Here is a 17,515-nt window from a genome sequence, read left to right as displayed (position 1 = left end):
AGAGAGTTTGTTTCTTTAAAGAATTGGGGGAAGGTGGTTTATTGGTTAAAAGAATGAACATTAGCAACATATGGACCTCAAACTGGTTGTTAGTGTTAAGCAATAACATGCATATATTTTTCTGATGTTTGTAACAGAAGGGAGATGGTCGCATTGATAAACTATATTGCAGAAATAAAACTGTAACAAAAATCTGGTACTTGACGAAAGTATCAGCCACTGAGTCAAATCTTGTTCTTAAACAACAGAAATGATCTTCCAGTGATTTTACAGAATGGTTAAGAAATTGTAATGTTTGCTAATGACACAAGCATACTAATCAGATCCACAATCAACCTTAGCAGACACAGCAAACAACTCTATAAAAGAATGATACGCAATTCCACATGAGTCAAGATGACCTGCTGGACCCAGAAGTAGTCAATAATGCTCAAATACTAAATAAAACATTGTGTGTAAAATTATTCAAGGCGCAGCTATATAACGTTAAACAAAGTCAACTAATAGATAAAACTAATCAAGGAGATCATTTCACCATGTTTGTATCTCTAATTGTATTGAGCTAAAGACAAGGGTATTGGCGTATGTTGTACATTTTCTCTCAGTTTTGACTTAAGGAATGCTCCTAACATGAAAAACACAAGTGTGAAGTAAGAATATCATGCAAAGAAAATAACTGCAGTCTTTCAGAAGACTCTTTAAGGATCTTAAAATTCTTATACTAACATCTCCGAACATTTACTCCTTAACAGTTCTTATGGCTAAGAACATAAATCAGTTTCAGCTGAACTGCAGACAGGCACAACAAAAAAGACTTTCACACCAAAAGCTTTCGGCCAATGGTTTTTGTCAACAATAGACACACACACACACACACACACACACACACACACACACACACACACACACACGACTGCAGTCTCAGGCAACCGTGTGGTTTCAGTTGCCTGAGACAGCAGTCGTGCGTGTGAGTTGAAATTGTGTGTGTGTGTGTGTGTGTGTGTGTGTGTGTGTGTGTGTGTGTGTGTGTGTGTGTGTGGGTACGCGCATATGTGTGTGTTTGCGTACGTGCGTGCGTGCATGTGTTTGTGTGTCTACTGTTGACAAAGGCCATTGGCTGAAAGCTTTAAGTGTGAAAGTCTTTTTGTTGTGCCTATTTGCGACTCAGCATCTACGCTATATTGCGAATGGCAACTTTCCTTCTCATAACATTGTTACATTCCATCATGAATTTTCCATTGTTTGATTTCAGCTGAACCATAATTTACACAACCATAATGAATGGCACATAACAAATTTTATGCAGACTTCATCTCCATGACAAGGATTTAGTGTGTCCTCTGATGCAAAAGCCTTCAATACAAAAGCCTTCAATAAACTCCCTTATGAAATAAAGCAAGAAACTGGGAATTCCTGCTAATGCAAAGAAAATTAAAGACACCATTTCAATCACTCCTTCTACAAATTATTTAATTATTTTGGTTCAAAGACAGAAAATTTCTATTTCATAGGTGCTTGGCAAGCAACAGTGTTCATTGTAAAGCTGCATGCAAATAGCAGTGCACTGTAAACAGTCCTGTGTTGATATCCTCTGTACTCTCTGCAGATTCATGGGAGTGGGTCAACAGAGTGACCTAGATCCAGTTGTATTTGCATACAAGAAATCGAGAGGCATATCACCAAGTTTTCTCAATTTGTTGTTAAGCAGTCAGAAGATGATGCAGCCAACAAACACACTGTGACCACTCTCATAGGAAAACCACTGGATGGCACAGTGATGTCAGTATTTGAGAAACAACTGAGCTTCGTGCCAACATCTACATCTCTCCCAGTCACTGAGATTGTGTGTACTGTGAAGCTGACAATTCAACGATTACCAAGAAATACCACAGAGGAAAATCACCAGGAAAACTGCTGAAATCCCACCAATTTGGTTCTGCCATGGAACATTTCCAAAACAAAAAGGACAGCATGTTCACACTCAGAGAAAACAAACAAATTGTTGTCCTCCCAGGCAGTCAGAGAAGTGCCACAGTTCCCCTCCAATGCAAGGACTATGAGCGAAAAATGCTAGAGCTATAATCCAGTATACCAGAAAATAGCAGCAGATTGAACTAAGAAAGTGCAGCAAAGCACCTCTGCCCTGTTAGAAAATAGGGCACTCACCAGTGATGTCACCAAATCACTTCGCCAGTGCATTGCTGAACCATCCAAATTGTATGGCATGCCGGGGAGCCACAAGGAAGGCACGTGACCAATAGTGAGCAACACAGCAGGATAATAACAGCTTCTCTTTTGTTAATATATACTTTGATTTGATTCACATCCCTGAAGGTCCTCCATATCAGTGGGATCTATGGAAGATGTTGGCTGAATGAATAAATTTCAGAATAAGTCCCTGGTAGAGTTGTTTCACACTGACCAATATTCCAATGAGGCAGATAAGAAGTGAAAATAAGCACAACATATATATTGTACTCATCATTTTTATCCATCCAATTAAGTAATTTTATCTGCAGGGGTGCTGATGAGATGTGCTACTTTCGTGAATGTATGTGTGCACCTTCATCCTGACACCTTAGCCGCATGGGGTAGAACTTCCCAGTCAAGTGCTTCCAATGTGTCGTGAACCGGTTTTGCCGTAAGTGAAGGAGCATTGTCATGAAGAAAAATGACAAGTACCGAATGGTTCAAATTGGTCAATTGTTGTAGGTAACATTTGGTATTAACCATTTCTCCAGGTTTTAGCAGCTCATAGTAGATCATGCCCCTTTGGTCCCACCAAACACAGAGCATCGTCTATCTGCGAAAGCGATTCGGTCTTGTGGTCAATGTGGATGGTGTGCCTAGATCCATCCATGATTTTTTGCATTTGGGATTCTCAAAATTATTCTATTTTTCATCCCCTGTAATTACACAAAGCAAAAATAACTTCCTTTTGTATTGAGCAAGTAAAACCTCACATGTATTTTTGTACATTTCCATTTGCCCATTGTTCAACTAATGTGGTACCAATCTGCCAGTCTTCGGAATCTTTTCCATCTCTCGTAGCTGATTGGCAACAGCTTGTTGACTAATGTCCAATTGCTCAGCAAACTTTTTTTGTGTCTGTGAATCATCTTTCTTCAACAATGCTTCCAACTCCACAGCTTTGTATTTTTTTTTTTTTGGGCAGTTTTCCACGTTCCTTGTTTGCAACATCAAAGTCACCATTTTCGAAATGCTGAAACCGTTATTCACATGTATCTTTATTTGTGATAAAGCATGTTCAGCATACTCACCATAAGCTTCCCAAAGTAGTTGGTATAACTCAGCAGCAGTTTTCTTCAAATGCAAACGAAAAATTAATGCTGTCCACAAATGTCCATTGTTTGGCATAAATTTCGACATATTGAACACAACAACACCACATTTTCCCAATTTATCACTCATGCGTGTCTGTCACTTGTTGATGACAGAACAAATTGGTGCAGTGTCAAATCTTTATAGTACAAACTGCATTAGTGCCACATATAGGTGATCTAAATAATTAATGGGAAATCGCATATAAAGATGTGAAACAAATACTAACAAAGAGATAGAGGGGCTGGCCAGTACTTACCTCAGCTCAGTACAGCCGATAGATACACAAAAAACAACCAAAAATTTACGTTCCTAGCTTTCGGAATAAATGTTCCTTCATGTTTTTGTGTATCTATCGGCTGTACTGAGCTGAGATAAGTACTGGCCAGCCCCTCTATCTCTTTGTTAGTATTAGTGCCACATATATTGTCTGAAATTTGTATTTCATACTTTTACATTTGATATATTGCTTCCATGGTACTCAAGGGCACTGCTGAATCCCCAAGAACGACTTGGAAAATGAAAGCACAGAAGAAAAAGATAAGACCACCACTTTCATACTGTTTGCAGGCAATGCGTTGTCAAAAACTGGCAGACTACTGTGAAAACACCACATAACACCAGTTTTCCACTCACCAGCCAATACACAAGCTATATTAGAAACAGTGAAAGATGATCTGGGTCTCAAAAAGGCAGGGAGTGTACTTTGTTCCATGTGAATTTCAACCCTTATATTGACAAACTTGAGTGCCATATCCACTTATTGCAGCTCAACAAGTTTGCAATAGCAGAATACTGCACTGAAAATGGATTAAGATAAATTAGCAGCAAATGAGACTCCTGGTTACCACTAATAAATTTTTGGATTGCATTTTAAGAGAGCCAATTGAAATGCATGTGACTGATAACTTAATCAACAGAAATACTGGCTTCCAACTAAGCATGGCACTGGAACTAATACTAAGCTCCATCAATGCAAAACGAGACTCCCAGGTGCAAGATGTGATAGGGATGACAGGTGGAAAGCAATTGAGACTCTTCCCACCACCACCACAGCCACACGCATCCCCGCCACCAAGCACAGCAGAGAGCCATAGACACCAGAACTCTCGACCAGCAGGTATAAAAGCTGTGAGCCCATAGCAGACAGTTCATTTAATCAGTACCATCTGATCACGGTAGAATAGCTGTCTGCAGAAATATTGTGGACTTTCGACAAGTGTATCCAGCAGTACACCAAAGAATCTTGAAGCAGCATGAGATAATTATTTATGGCAAATTTAACAGTATTTCAGTTATCTTTAAAAGTCTGATATCCAGCTGAACACAGAAATTTTACAGTCAAGTTCCATTTGTCTCTTTCAAATCATATAATGTAGGCTTTAGAACTATTGCAACTAAAATATTTGCTTTAAACCAATTATAAACCTTGTCAGGCTCTATCTTAATAGCAGTTGTTTTCAGTGACTTTTGGCCTAATATCAGAATGCTAATGTCCTCAGCTAAAGAATGTGTATCACCATTCGTTTTTATGTACTGTGTGAATTCCTATCTAAATTAATGGGAAGGGTATTTTGGTGTGTATCAGAGTGGTTGTTCATCCTCTTTTTATTCAGATTATGTGAATCACGGTTTTATATTTTTTACTGTTCAGTCAATAAATTTCAAGGTTTAACAAATTCTCATGTTTTTGAGTAAACTATTTAAAGAATGTGCTGACCACAACAAGTGCGAGGTGCAGCTGATGTTTTAGAGCCCCTGAAACAAATTGTGTGGCAGGGTCTGGGAATGTTCATTCCATACTTGCTCGATTGGGCTGTCTCAGTGAACCAGGAGTTTGGGTGTCATGTGATCTGACCTTCGACAGTCTTCTCTTCCTTCCTTCTCTGTTCCTCCCATTTGTCGATGTATTTAGGAGCCCCTGTGTACCAGACTTGAAAGGCAAAGTAGGAGGCTGCAAATGTAGAACTGGACACAAACATTCTCTATGGGAAATTTCACTTACCTCTTATGGAAGGTTCACTCTCTTATTTTTAATTGTGCCGTGATTAGTGTTATAACCTTTAATCACAATAATTGCGTGGATATTCACACTCTCTCTTAGAAACAATAGCTGATCACATGATTACAACTCAGTCTCTCGTATTCGACTGCCGTGCCATGACATGCGGCCGGTGCCGTTCGTAGCTAGGTGGCGCTCCCACGCTCAGCCGATTTGCGGAGAGCCTCTATCGCCGTACTGTCGCGGTGGCACTGTTAAATGTCGTGGCACTGTCACAACACTTTTCCCCACTTGGGGGAAAAAAAAAAAAAAAAAAAAAAAAAAAAAAACCCTTCACTTCCTTGGAGACATGGACAGCGCGGAGACATCCATGGCCTCTTGTGAGGCCCCGAGGAGATCCCGCGCAGAGACACGAGAGTATGGTTGAAAATGTCCAGGACGGAAGCTCATGCGTGGAACGTGCCTCCTGGATGAGATGATGGGTGAAAACTCCGGAGCAGCATCCATAGGTGTCATGGACCTGGGAGTGTGCTCCAGCGAGGTGGGTCCCGGAGAAGGAGGCGTCCCGACTGGGGCCGGTTCCGGCATACTCGGAAGCGGCAGCGATGGCGGCTGCATCAACACGGATGGTAGATCGGCAGCAGCAACAGGACTGGCTTCTCAGGCTGGTGGATGCGAAGGAAGGGGCGGTGGCACCGGCGTGGCCACCACTCGTGGGCGCATCTGGTCGTAATGGCGAACAACCGTGCCGTCGCCCGTACGGATTTCACAAAGCCGGCGGCCGCTAAGAGCCTTGACCACCCCTGGAATCCATTTAGGGCGAGATCCATACCCTCGTGCCCACATGTCGGCGCCCACCGAGTATTTTCCCGCACTAGGGGACACATTGCAAGGCCTGGCAGGGTGAAGCAGGTGCAGTAGAGTGTGCGGTTGGCGGCCATGCAAGAGTTCAGCAGGGCTGCGATCACCCAGAGGCGTGAAGCGATAAGAACTCAGAAATTGCAGCAGGGCGTCATCTGTGGAAAAATCACTAAGGAATTTTTTCATCTGGCGTTTGAAAGTGCGGACAAGGCGCTCGACCTCCCCATTCGATTGCGGATGGAAGGGAGGTGTGGTAACATGATGAATCCCTTGTCCAGTACAAAAATCACGGAAGGCCTGCGAAGAGAACTGACGATCGTGGATAGAAGACCTTCTAGCGCAAAGATTTTGGACAAAGCCAGCGTCGTCGCCGCAGTGGTGGGTGACGGACATCTAACAACAAACGGAAACTTCGAGAAGGCGTCAATCAACAGTAGCCAATAAGTACCGAGGAAGGGGCCAGCAAAGTCGGCGTGCACCCGTTCCCATGGCTGAGCTGGATCAGGCCACGGAGAGGGCATTGTACGAGGTGCCGCCAGTTGTTGAGCACACTGGCCACACGCGGCAACCATATGGGCGACGTCCGAATCAATACCGGGCCAATAAACGTGCCTGCGGGCCAGGGACTTAGTCCGAGAAATACCCCAATGGCCTTCATGCAAGAGTTTGAGAACATCTTTGCGAAGAGAGGCTGGCACCACGACCCGTGGAGATGCGCCATCCGTGGCCAGAAGAACAACACCATCACGAACAGACAGACGAAGGCGCAAAGCATGGTAGTTGCGAAGGGGATCCGATGCCCGGCCCTTGGTCCTGTCCGGCCAACCTCGTTGAACAAAACCGATCACCCGACGCAGGACCGGGTCCCGCGCAGTAGCCGACGCGACCTGCGAACCTGCAAGTGGAAAGCCCTCGACCGCACGACGTTCTTCCTCATCAATGTGGAAACAGAGGAGTTCATCACGATCGAAAACAGGGTCGGGGCCCATCGGCAATCGCGACAATGCATCAGCGTTGGCGTGCTGGGCCGTGGGGCGATAGTGAGTCTCATAATGAAAACGAGACAAGTATAAGGCCCAACGTTGCAGGCGGTGAGCTGCCTTATCCGGAAGTGACGCCGATGGGCTGAACAGAGAGACCAGCGGTTTGTGGTCGGTGATGAGGTGAAACTTCGAACCATACAAAAAAACGCTGAACTTTTTTAGAGCATCAATGATAGCGAGCGCCTCCTTTTCGATTTGAGAGTAACGCCGTTGCGCCTCGTTGAGGGTCTTGGAAGCATAGGCGATGGGTCGTTCCGACCCATCCTCATACCGATGGGCGAGAACAGCCCCTAGACCATACTGTGACGCGTCAGTCGCCAGAACCAAGTGCTGACCCGGACGGAATGTGGCAAGACAAGGCGCTGACTGCAAATGAGCCTTCAGGCGGACAAAAGCCTGCTCACACCCGTCGGACCAACAGAAGGGGACGTTTTTGCGTAACAGCTGATGCAGAGGATAAGCTACCACCGCTGCGGATGGAATGAATTTGTGATAATAAGCAATCTTGCCTAGAAACGCCTGAAGTTCTTTGACCGCCGACGGCCGGGGTAGAGCGTTAATGGCCGCAACGTGCTGACGGAGAGGGCGTATACCCTCACGGGACAAGTGGAAACCAAGATACTCAATGGAGGGTTGGAAGAACTGTGACTTGTCCAGATTGCACCTCAACCCAGCCGAATGCAAAACCCGAAACAGTGAACGTAAATTACGAAGGTGCTCCTCAGTGGAGGCTTCCGTGACAGCAATGTCATCCAGATAGTTTATGCAACCGTGAACGGAAGCCGTGAGCTGTTCCAAAAACTGCTGAAAAATGGCCGGTGCGGTAGCGACGGCAAATGGTAAGCGCTGGTACTGATACAACCCACAAGGAGTGTTGATAACGAGAAATTCCTTGGAAGTAGCGTCCAACGGCAACTGATGGTAAGCCTCCGATAAGTCAAGTTTGGAAAAGAACTGGCCCCCAGCGAGCTTGGTAAACAACTCCTCAGGATGGGGAAGAGGATAAGTGTCAATGAGGCTCTGAGCGTTGACGGTGGCTTTAAAGTCACCACACAATCGCAGACTCCCGTTTGGTTTAGAAACCATCACGATCGGCAATGCCCATTCGCTGGAGGTAACAGGAAGGAGAATCCCTGAAGCTGTTAACCTGTCTAGCTCAGCCTTGACAGGTGCACGCAACGCCACCGGAATAGGGCGTGCCCGGAAAAACTTAGGGCGAGCCATAGGTTTAAGAGTAATGTGGGCTTCAAAATCCTTGGCACAACCCAGACCAGCAGAGAACACGGACGAAAATTCAGAACACAATCCATCCAGCTGTTGATACGGAATATCCTCAGATATGAGGTGCACATCATCATCAATGGAGAACCCGAACAACTGGAAAGCATCATAACCGAACAGGTTTTCAGTGCCCGCATGATCCACCACATAAAACGTGAGGGGCCGAACAACAGACTTGTAGGCAGTGGAAGCATCAAACTGGACCATGATAGGAATTTTCTGTTTATTATAAGTCCTCAGATTTCGCGTAACTGGAGACAAAGGAGGGGAGCCCAACGCCAAATACGTGCGAGAATTAATGAGAGTTACTGCAGAGCCAGTGTCCACTTGCATGCGGATGTCTTTATTCAGAACACGAACAGTAACAAACAACTTATTTGTTTGAGAAAGCACACAGTGAACATCCATGTCCAACGCCTCGTCCTCGTCGACAGGAACTTTAGGGGACTGACACACAGAAGCAATGTGGCCTTTTTTCCTACATGAATTACACGTGGCCCAACATTTTGGACACACTGTCCTGTCGTGCTGTAAGAAACAACGGGGGCAAGAAGGAAGTGCGGAACGAACCAGCTTCTGTGGTTGCTGGTTTCGCTGCGAGCGTTGCGGCCCAACGTGACGTTGGGGAGTTGGGAGTTGGAGGGCACGTTGCCGAACTTCTTTATCAGGAGCAAGCCGTAGAATAGCATGCCTAACCATTGAGTCAGCATAAGACTTGTGATGTGTGTCCGTGACAAACTGACATTTCCTACTCAGACCGTGTAGTTCCGCCGCCCAAGCCCGGTAAGATTGATGGGGCTGTTTACGAGTTTACGACACCTGTAGAGCGCCACGCGGGCGGCAACGACGTGGGTGTTTTTTCGATAATAGGCAGACAATAAGTCACACATTTCTTGGAAGGACAGGGAGGCAGGTTCCCGCAGAAGGGCTAACTGAGATAGCAGCTGATAGACTTCAGGGGAAATCCAAGATAGAAATAACGACTTACACATAGGAGCGTCGACAACGCCGAAAGCCAAGAAGTGTTGCCGCAAACGCTTCTCATAATCCTCCCAGTCTTCAGCGGCCTCGTCGTAAGGAGGGAATGGAGGCGGAGAAGAGGAAGACAGACGATGAGTAAGCGACGTCGACAACGCCTGAATCGCTGCCGTCAGCTGTGTTTGTTGAGCCTGAATAGTAGCCGTCAGCTGTGTTTGTTGTTCAATGAGCGCTTGCATAAGCTGTTCCATGTCTGCCCCGTCACGAACACGCAAATCCACAACGCAGTGAAAATATCCCGACCTCGTCGCCAAAAAGTGTTATAACCTTTAATCACAATAATTGCGTGGATATTCACACTCTCTCTTAGAAACAATAGCTGATCACATGATTACAACTCAGTCTCTCGTATTTGACTTCCGTGCCGTGACATGCGGCCGGCGCCGTTCGTAGCTAGGTGGCGCTCCCGCGCTCAGCCGATTTGCGGAGCGCCTCTATCGCCGTTTGTGCGTACTGTCGTGGCGGCACTGTTAAATGTCGTGGCACTATCACAACAATTAGGACTACTAAACCTTACTAATGTTTCAATGAGAATTTGTAAATGGCTTCATATTTTTCTAAAATGATTGTTAACAAATTATTTTGAGGTGTATAGCAGATTAGTATCAAGTTGTTGTTGAGCTAGCTGTTATGAGAATGACGGACATCTGGCAGCAAAGCTATCAGAACATAAAAAAAATTGAAGGAATGGTTAGTTATATAATCTTTTTTCCAGCTTAATTGTCTTAACACTGCACACTGGACAACAGAAAGGCATAAAGTTTATTAACAATAGCATTGTACTAGAAAGTACATTAACAACTAGTGAAATCTTCTACAAGATTATTGTCTAAAATAGTGATGCTGTGGTTTATTACTTCCCTGGTCTCTAACCTTACATTATCATCACGAACAGCAGAACTGGAAGTATGTAACCCCTCTCAGACAGAGTGCCCAAAATGATTACATCTACAGCTTTGCTGCCAAAGGTATGCCATCAGCACTTTATATCAGTTCCAGATCACGAACTTTAGTCACAGTTTTCAATTAAATTATCCAGCTGCTTCGAGATTCACATACAGATGGACATACAAAGTGTGATCAAAGAATAATGGGACTTCTTCAATTTTGCGGGCTTTATAATCCTATTTTCAATTTTTTATTTTTATTTATTTATTTATTTACTTTATCTTGTTGGTACACATGTTCCTGATGCATACTTGCATTTTCAGGTGTTCTGAATATTTACTTTATTCCAGAACGAAATTCTCACTCTGCAGTGGAGTGTGTGCTGATAGGGTAACTCAATTGGTAGAGCACTTGCCCACGAAAGGCAAAGGCACCGAGTTCAAGTCTCAGTCCTGCACACAGTTTTACTCTGCCAGGAAGTTTCACATCAGCACACACTCCACTGCAGAGCAAAAATTTTGTTAAGGAAACATTGTTCTGGAAACATCTCCTAAGCTGTGGCTATGCCACGTCTCCGCAATATCCTTTCTTCCAGGACTGCTAGTTCTGTAATGTTTGCAGAAGAGCTTCTGTCAAGTTTGGAAGGTAGGAGATGAGGTAGTGGCAGAAGTAAAGCCGTGAGGGGTGTGTTGTGAGTCATGCTCGGGTAGCTTAGTTGGTAGAGCACTTTCCCATGAAAGGCAAGGGTCCCAAGTTCGAGTCTCACTCCAGCACACAGATTTACTCTGCCAGGAAGTTTCATTTACTTTTTGGTTGACGGTCGAGAAGGGTCTAGTGTTTTCAAGTGCTCGGTGAATTTTTACTTTTGAAAAAGGTGGATCAAAGAATTTGCATTAAATTTTGCTTGAAAAAAGGAATGAAGTGCAACTCCGCATTCAAAATGTTGACTGTGGTCTTTGGTAAGTATACTATGACTAGTACAAGCATTTTAAAGAGGGCCAAGAGGGTGTTGAAGATAACAATTGCACGGAACACCCTACCACATGAATTACTGGTGACAATGTGGAAGAAGTAAGAAAAACGGTTCTGGGAAATTGCTGAATCACCTTCAGAGAGGTTGCTGATGATGTCAGTATATTCTTTGGCTTATGACGATGATATCCTTCGTTTCAGTGACTGCTTCACAGACTGTGCCATATGGATCCTTTTTTTTTTTTTTTTTTTTTTTTTTTTTTTTTTTTTTTTTTTTTTCCCCCTCTCTCCTTTTCTGCTACTGCCCCCCCCCCCCCTCTCCCCTGACCTCCAACTAATCTGCAGCACTTCACTGTCTACCACCCCCACCACACTATCCCTACCCCTTTCCACCCCAGCCACCTTCTTACCCCCATCCAGTCGCCACTCCCATCATGCACTGGTGCTGCTGCTCGCAGTGTGGTTTCAGTTGACTGAGACTGCAGTTGTGTGTGTGAGTTGCATTTGCGTGTCTTTGTGTTGTGTGTGTGTGTGTGTGTGTTTTCTATTGTTGACGAAGGCCTTAGTGGCCGAAAGCCTTAATTATGCAAGTCTTTTTGTTGTGCCTATCTGCGACTCAGCATCTGCGCTATATGGTGAGTAGCAAATTTCTTTTCAGAATGTTGTCATTTGTTGCCACTGATCTGCTTGCTACTCCATCAGTTAATGAAATAAATTGCTGAACTGTTTATGCAGTATCAAAGAAGTACGGATTCAAACAAAAAGTAATGCACAGTACATTGTGTACAGTGCTTCACTTCACACTGAAACTGATTGCCAAAGCAAAGTGAAGGAAAATGTTTTACAAATTATCCCCAAATCAATGCTAATCTACATTTGAGGCACTTTATAGCAGATATGGTTTAGCTAAGATGTTGTACCCCTGGAGGCACTAGCATTATTATTATTTTTTGTCTGTCTTTTAACTGGTTCTAACTAAACAAACACTTGAATTTGCCATAATGCTGTATATAAAACATTTATCATTAATTCATTAATTAGGTTGAAGCTTTGAATCCATGATTACATCAGTGCATTTGGTTTCACTGGAAACCATGTCAAAAAAGAGTAACTGATAATTTAAATTATAACTACAGTGTGTAACAGTGAAAATAGTTAGAGTTTATCAGCAGATTTGACAGTATTGACATCACTTATTAGAAAATCCTCATTCCTCTTTTTACAATAATCTGTTTCAGTTTTCCAAAAACTAATTACCTTGAAAGATAATTGTAATTAAAGTTCAAACATACCAAAAATTACTTTTGCCATTTGAGCCAGTAAGCCTCTTAGATTCTAGGATTTGGCTTTATAATATTGTTGCACAATTTTTTTGAACCAGTTACTATCATCCTTCATTATTCAGTAAAGCCTTTAATTAAAGATTTGACTAAATTAACATAATTTCAAACTTTACTTGTAAATATGTAATTCACAGTGGAGTATACAAAACAGAATGGTTATCTTTTTTCATTTTGTTAATGAACAATATGTTAGTTAAAGCAAGTTACTGAAATCTATAGAGCACATCTGCTCTAGTAAACAGTTTTACAGACTGTAGTGACTGAGCAAGGTGGCACAGTGGTTAGCACACTGAACTTGCATTCAGGAGGATGACGGTTCAAGTCATGTCCGGCCATCCGGGTTTAGGTTTTCCATGATTTCCCTAAATTTCTTCAGGCAAATGCTGGTATGGTTTCTTGGAGAGAGCATGGCTGACTTCCTTCCCCATCCCACCCTAATCCGATGGGATCAATGACCTTGCTATTTGGTCCCCTCCCCCAAATCAATCAACCAACAAACTATAATTGAATAATCAAAATCACAAAATGTCATTATGCCAATCTATAAGTACTCATCCTCACTCAAAAGTCTTCAATATGCCCCCAGCAATCACATAAGTAAGACCTATACATAACAAGTCTGCTGTTAGCAACCAACACAGTAAGGTCTATGTATAACATGTCCATATCAGTTTCACAATCAGTTAACATCCAGTGAGAATCCGCATCCTTCTACCATCAAACTAACACTCTGACAGAAGTGCATCCACACTTATAATCATGATAACAGTTTCATGTTATTTGCATCAATAAAGGTCAGTGACACACTTTATACAGTAATGTTTATTACAGCCTGCATGTGACTTGTATCTTATCAACTCTTCTATTATGAATAATGGGACAATGGTGGCAGAAGATATTTAAGTGTGGTTTTATTTTGATGAACTGTGATTTGAGAGACAATTAGCCTCACTCTCACCACATACTGAACTTCTGTCAGTGGTCTATTACTGTTACTGTATTGAGTGTGAATTCAGTTGAGTGTCAAGTAATGTTCTGTGCAAGTGAACTGAGTATAGACAATAAGGACAGACTGATAGACTGTGTAGATGAGCTAACAATGAGTGTTATAGTTGTTTATGGCATCGAGAATTAAGGATACCTTACTTGGTTGCTCATTAACATTGTTTTGGATGAAAATTAACAGGGAAATTTGTACTCAATTTACAGTTGGAATAATACATAAAGAACTATCAACTGATAGAGACTGGTCACCATGCCAATGTAAACATCTAATCTGAATAAATGTGGAGTCATAAAAAGTTTAACTGTGTTCATCAGTAAACTGCATGACTATGAGCAAAAGCAGTTCCATATTATGGAACTTCAACTCTGGGTGTGCTGCTGAGGAACTTCAACATACAAACAAGTTAGTAAACTTACAATATGTGACAATGTAACTTCATCCTTTAGTCACTGGTCAAAGTGAGGGTAGATTAGGGGGTGTAACACAGCAACGCATAAAATAACACTCACATTTATATAGCATTTCCTCATTCAGTTCAGTTAAGAAATAATATTCACTGTTAAACAATGGAAAGTCCAGGAAGCAATAACCACAATACGGAAAGGATTTATTGCTAATCACCACTCAGAGGAGGCACTGAGTCACCTTTGAACCCGTCAACACACATACTTAGTCCTTTTCCCTTCTCTGATGACTGTCGCCCCCCCTGCTCCCAATTGCAGCCTTCCCACACAGCAGCCTATACCCTATCCTGTTCTCACCACATCCCTGCATGCTCCCACAAGCAGCATTAGTACCATCCCCCACCCTTACCCGTTATTCCTCCCGCTCTCTGCCTCGCATCTCATCCATACCCCCACTATCTACACCATCTAGATTGATGCTCACCTCAGATGCTGTTGCCGTCAGTCTTTGGTGCCTGCAGATGACAATGGCTGTATGTGTGTGAGTTGTGATTGTTAGAATGTGTGTCTCTTTTCTAGTTCTGATGAAGGACGCAGTCCAAAAGTTGAACATTTCTAGCATTCTATTTCACTGTGCCTGTCTGTGACTCATCAGCTCCTATATGTGGTCAGTAGCTATCTATCCTTTCCATATTGTAGATATTCTTTTTTCCTATATAAAGATTATTAATATGAACACAGTGATAAATAAAGTAAATTGAACAGAACTTGTCATCTTACCCTTGGTGGTGGAGGCTGCCCATCAGCTGTACCACTCCATTGTCCAGATGAAAGGCGTTCAACATGATCACTATCAAGCACACACAAAGAAGCAAGCGCCAACCACAGTGTAGGAGTATGTAGGCATTCAGTTGGGCCACGCTGATTCTCGTCCAGCTTTGTCAAATTCAGAATATTCTCTGCCACTGCACCTTTTGTCACATCAGCCCACGCTTCTGACAACTTGCCCTTAAAGGTGAACCAAAGAGATTTATTTAACTTTATCTGAAATTTTTTAATTTATTAACATCTGAGTTTACTTAAAAATAACAAAATTTTTTTATAAGACTGCATCTGTTAAATTGTGTCCTAAATTGTGTTCATCAGTTACAACTGTCAAAATGGAACTTCTTTAACAATATGCACACTGTGTAAAATTGCAATTACTTTTAAGATAGGAATCTAATAGAATACATACAGCAGCCATGTCCTTCATTAGTTGAATGATGACTTCAGCCAGTTTTCTCGAAATACAACCTCTCAGCCACCAGCGATCACCAACAAAGTCTCGGGGATGTATTGATGTTGCAAGTGTTACAGTAGTCAAACCTTTTCCTCCAAGAGAATCTTTTCCTTTTACCTTAACTTGAACAGTCAGTGCTTTTGCTATACAACTCAGGAACACATCCAGTATACCAATCCTGTAACATGTTTATTCTCACTTTACTTACCGTATAAAGATTAATATGTGCAAATAAAATTATTGCATTTATGTTTTACAACATTAAAAGTTATCCAAAGTCACTGTCGCTTTCAATTGAGTTAAATTATAATAAGACACTCACAAAGATAACTTCTGTCTACATTTGAGATTAAGAGCTTCCTGGATGAAATTTTTAATACTGTTGATTTGGACCGGGGTGCACTCAGCCTCATGATGCCAATTGAGGAGCTACTCAACCGAATAGTAGTGGCTTCAGTCAAGAATACCATCATAACAAGTGGGAGAGCAGTGTGCTGACCCCACACCCCTCCTATCCACATCCTCCACTGAGAATGACACGGCAGTCAGATGGTCCCGGTAGGTCACTCAAGGCCTGAAGACGGTGTGCTATTGATTTGGACCAGTGAGATCGGGGAATGCCTTGTCTAAGTGATCAGTTTTGTTATGGCTACTTCATCATGTATTATACAGCCATACCATGTCCTGGATTCCATGTTGAAACAGTTTTTGAACCTCACTTAAGGTAATTCAAAACTTCAGTGTCAAGTGATGTACCAGATATTAAAATAAACAGCTACTGATGTACATCTAAGCAGTATGATTTCTGTGGCACATGACATGAAAGAGGTTCAGTAATTGTCATTGTCTTTGATTTGGTCCTTTCCATGCTCAAATGTCACCTATGACTACCTTCTAGTAGCTTTTGTGGCATATTCTTCGCTATGTCTAAGCTGTGATCTCATGTCTTCTGAAGTAGAAAAGACACACACCAGCACAACTCACACCACACACACACACACACACACACACACACACACACACGACCATGACCACGACCACGACCACCGTCTCTGGCCACTGAGTTTATTCATTTCTGTTGCTTTCTTCACAGGTCATGTGTGTGTGTGCAAGGTCAAAGAATTATGTACACAGTTTGTCTAAAAAGATCACAGTCACTTCTCTGTTCCTACTTCACAAAATGAACTGGTCTCAAAATAAATTGCACATAAAATCCCAATGATAAAAGAAACTATTAATGATGTTTATGATGACAACAATGATACGGAGAAAGCATGGATAATTGAAGCTCTTACATACCTGTGAATGTCAAATGGTGGTTCATTGTCTCCAGGACTTTTGCTTGCAACAGAAACAATACTGAAGTCAGCTGGAGGCAGCTTCCTTACTCCCATGATGTTGCCCAACACATCTGGCGACACTTCAGGTAGCATACGCCTCAGTAGTGAAGTGACCTGTGGTGAAAGCAACAGAAGTGAGTAAACAAGAAATAATGTAACAAAAAATGTTTCTTTATACATCATGAGGAATTAGACAAATATACCAAATAACAAACAAACTGCCCTAATCAATAGATAGGGAATTCCTTTGGTCAGTTGTAGGATAAGAAGTGAAAAACAAATTGCAGAATTACATGTAAACAAACTAAAAAGATATTAAAATTAAAATGAGATGGATTATATCTTTAACAAACTCTGCAATGAAAGAAAACTGGATATGTGGTAAACTTATTGTATAATTTCTGATTCAGACACAAAGCGAAGAAACATGTATTGGTCTTCTTACTGTACTGCTCTCTCTGCCTTTTAAATGACTGACACAGAGCAGCTGCTCTTAATGGATCACAAACCGTTGCCACTATGGGACACAAAATGAATGCGTTTGGAAAATCGAATCTTTAAGTTATAAAGACATGATGCAGACAAATATGATGACCAAGTAAACAAATTTTTGGACTATTAGCAATAAGCTAGTGGTGTAATTTGATCTTTCAAAATAATTCATGACTTTGCCAAAGCTAAATGTACTACAGAGCAAAGAAATATGTATAGGA

At 42.3% G+C, this 17,515-nt stretch overlaps 1 protein-coding gene across 1 annotated transcript in view; it reads right to left on the bottom strand.

The window, feature by feature from the left end:
• The window catches only part of LOC126267346 (E3 ubiquitin-protein ligase MYCBP2), a 1,244,949-nt gene that overhangs the window by 59,211 nt on the left and 1,168,223 nt on the right, over positions 1-17,515 (bottom strand). Inside the window, exons 65-67 of the mRNA XM_049972469.1 lie at positions 16,762-16,916; positions 15,418-15,640; positions 14,961-15,188 (exon numbers count right to left, since the gene is read on the bottom strand). Of these exons, the coding sequence (XP_049828426.1) occupies positions 14,961-15,188; positions 15,418-15,640; positions 16,762-16,916 (606 nt within the window). The remainder of the gene's footprint in view (positions 1-14,960; positions 15,189-15,417; positions 15,641-16,761; positions 16,917-17,515) is intronic.

The sequence above is a fragment of the Schistocerca gregaria genome, chromosome 4 (genome assembly GCF_023897955.1).
Source record: "Schistocerca gregaria isolate iqSchGreg1 chromosome 4, iqSchGreg1.2, whole genome shotgun sequence".
Taxonomy (NCBI): Eukaryota; Metazoa; Arthropoda; class Insecta; order Orthoptera; family Acrididae; genus Schistocerca; species Schistocerca gregaria.
Note: the sequence above shows the minus strand (reverse complement) of the source record. Positions and strands in the feature narration are given on the sequence as shown.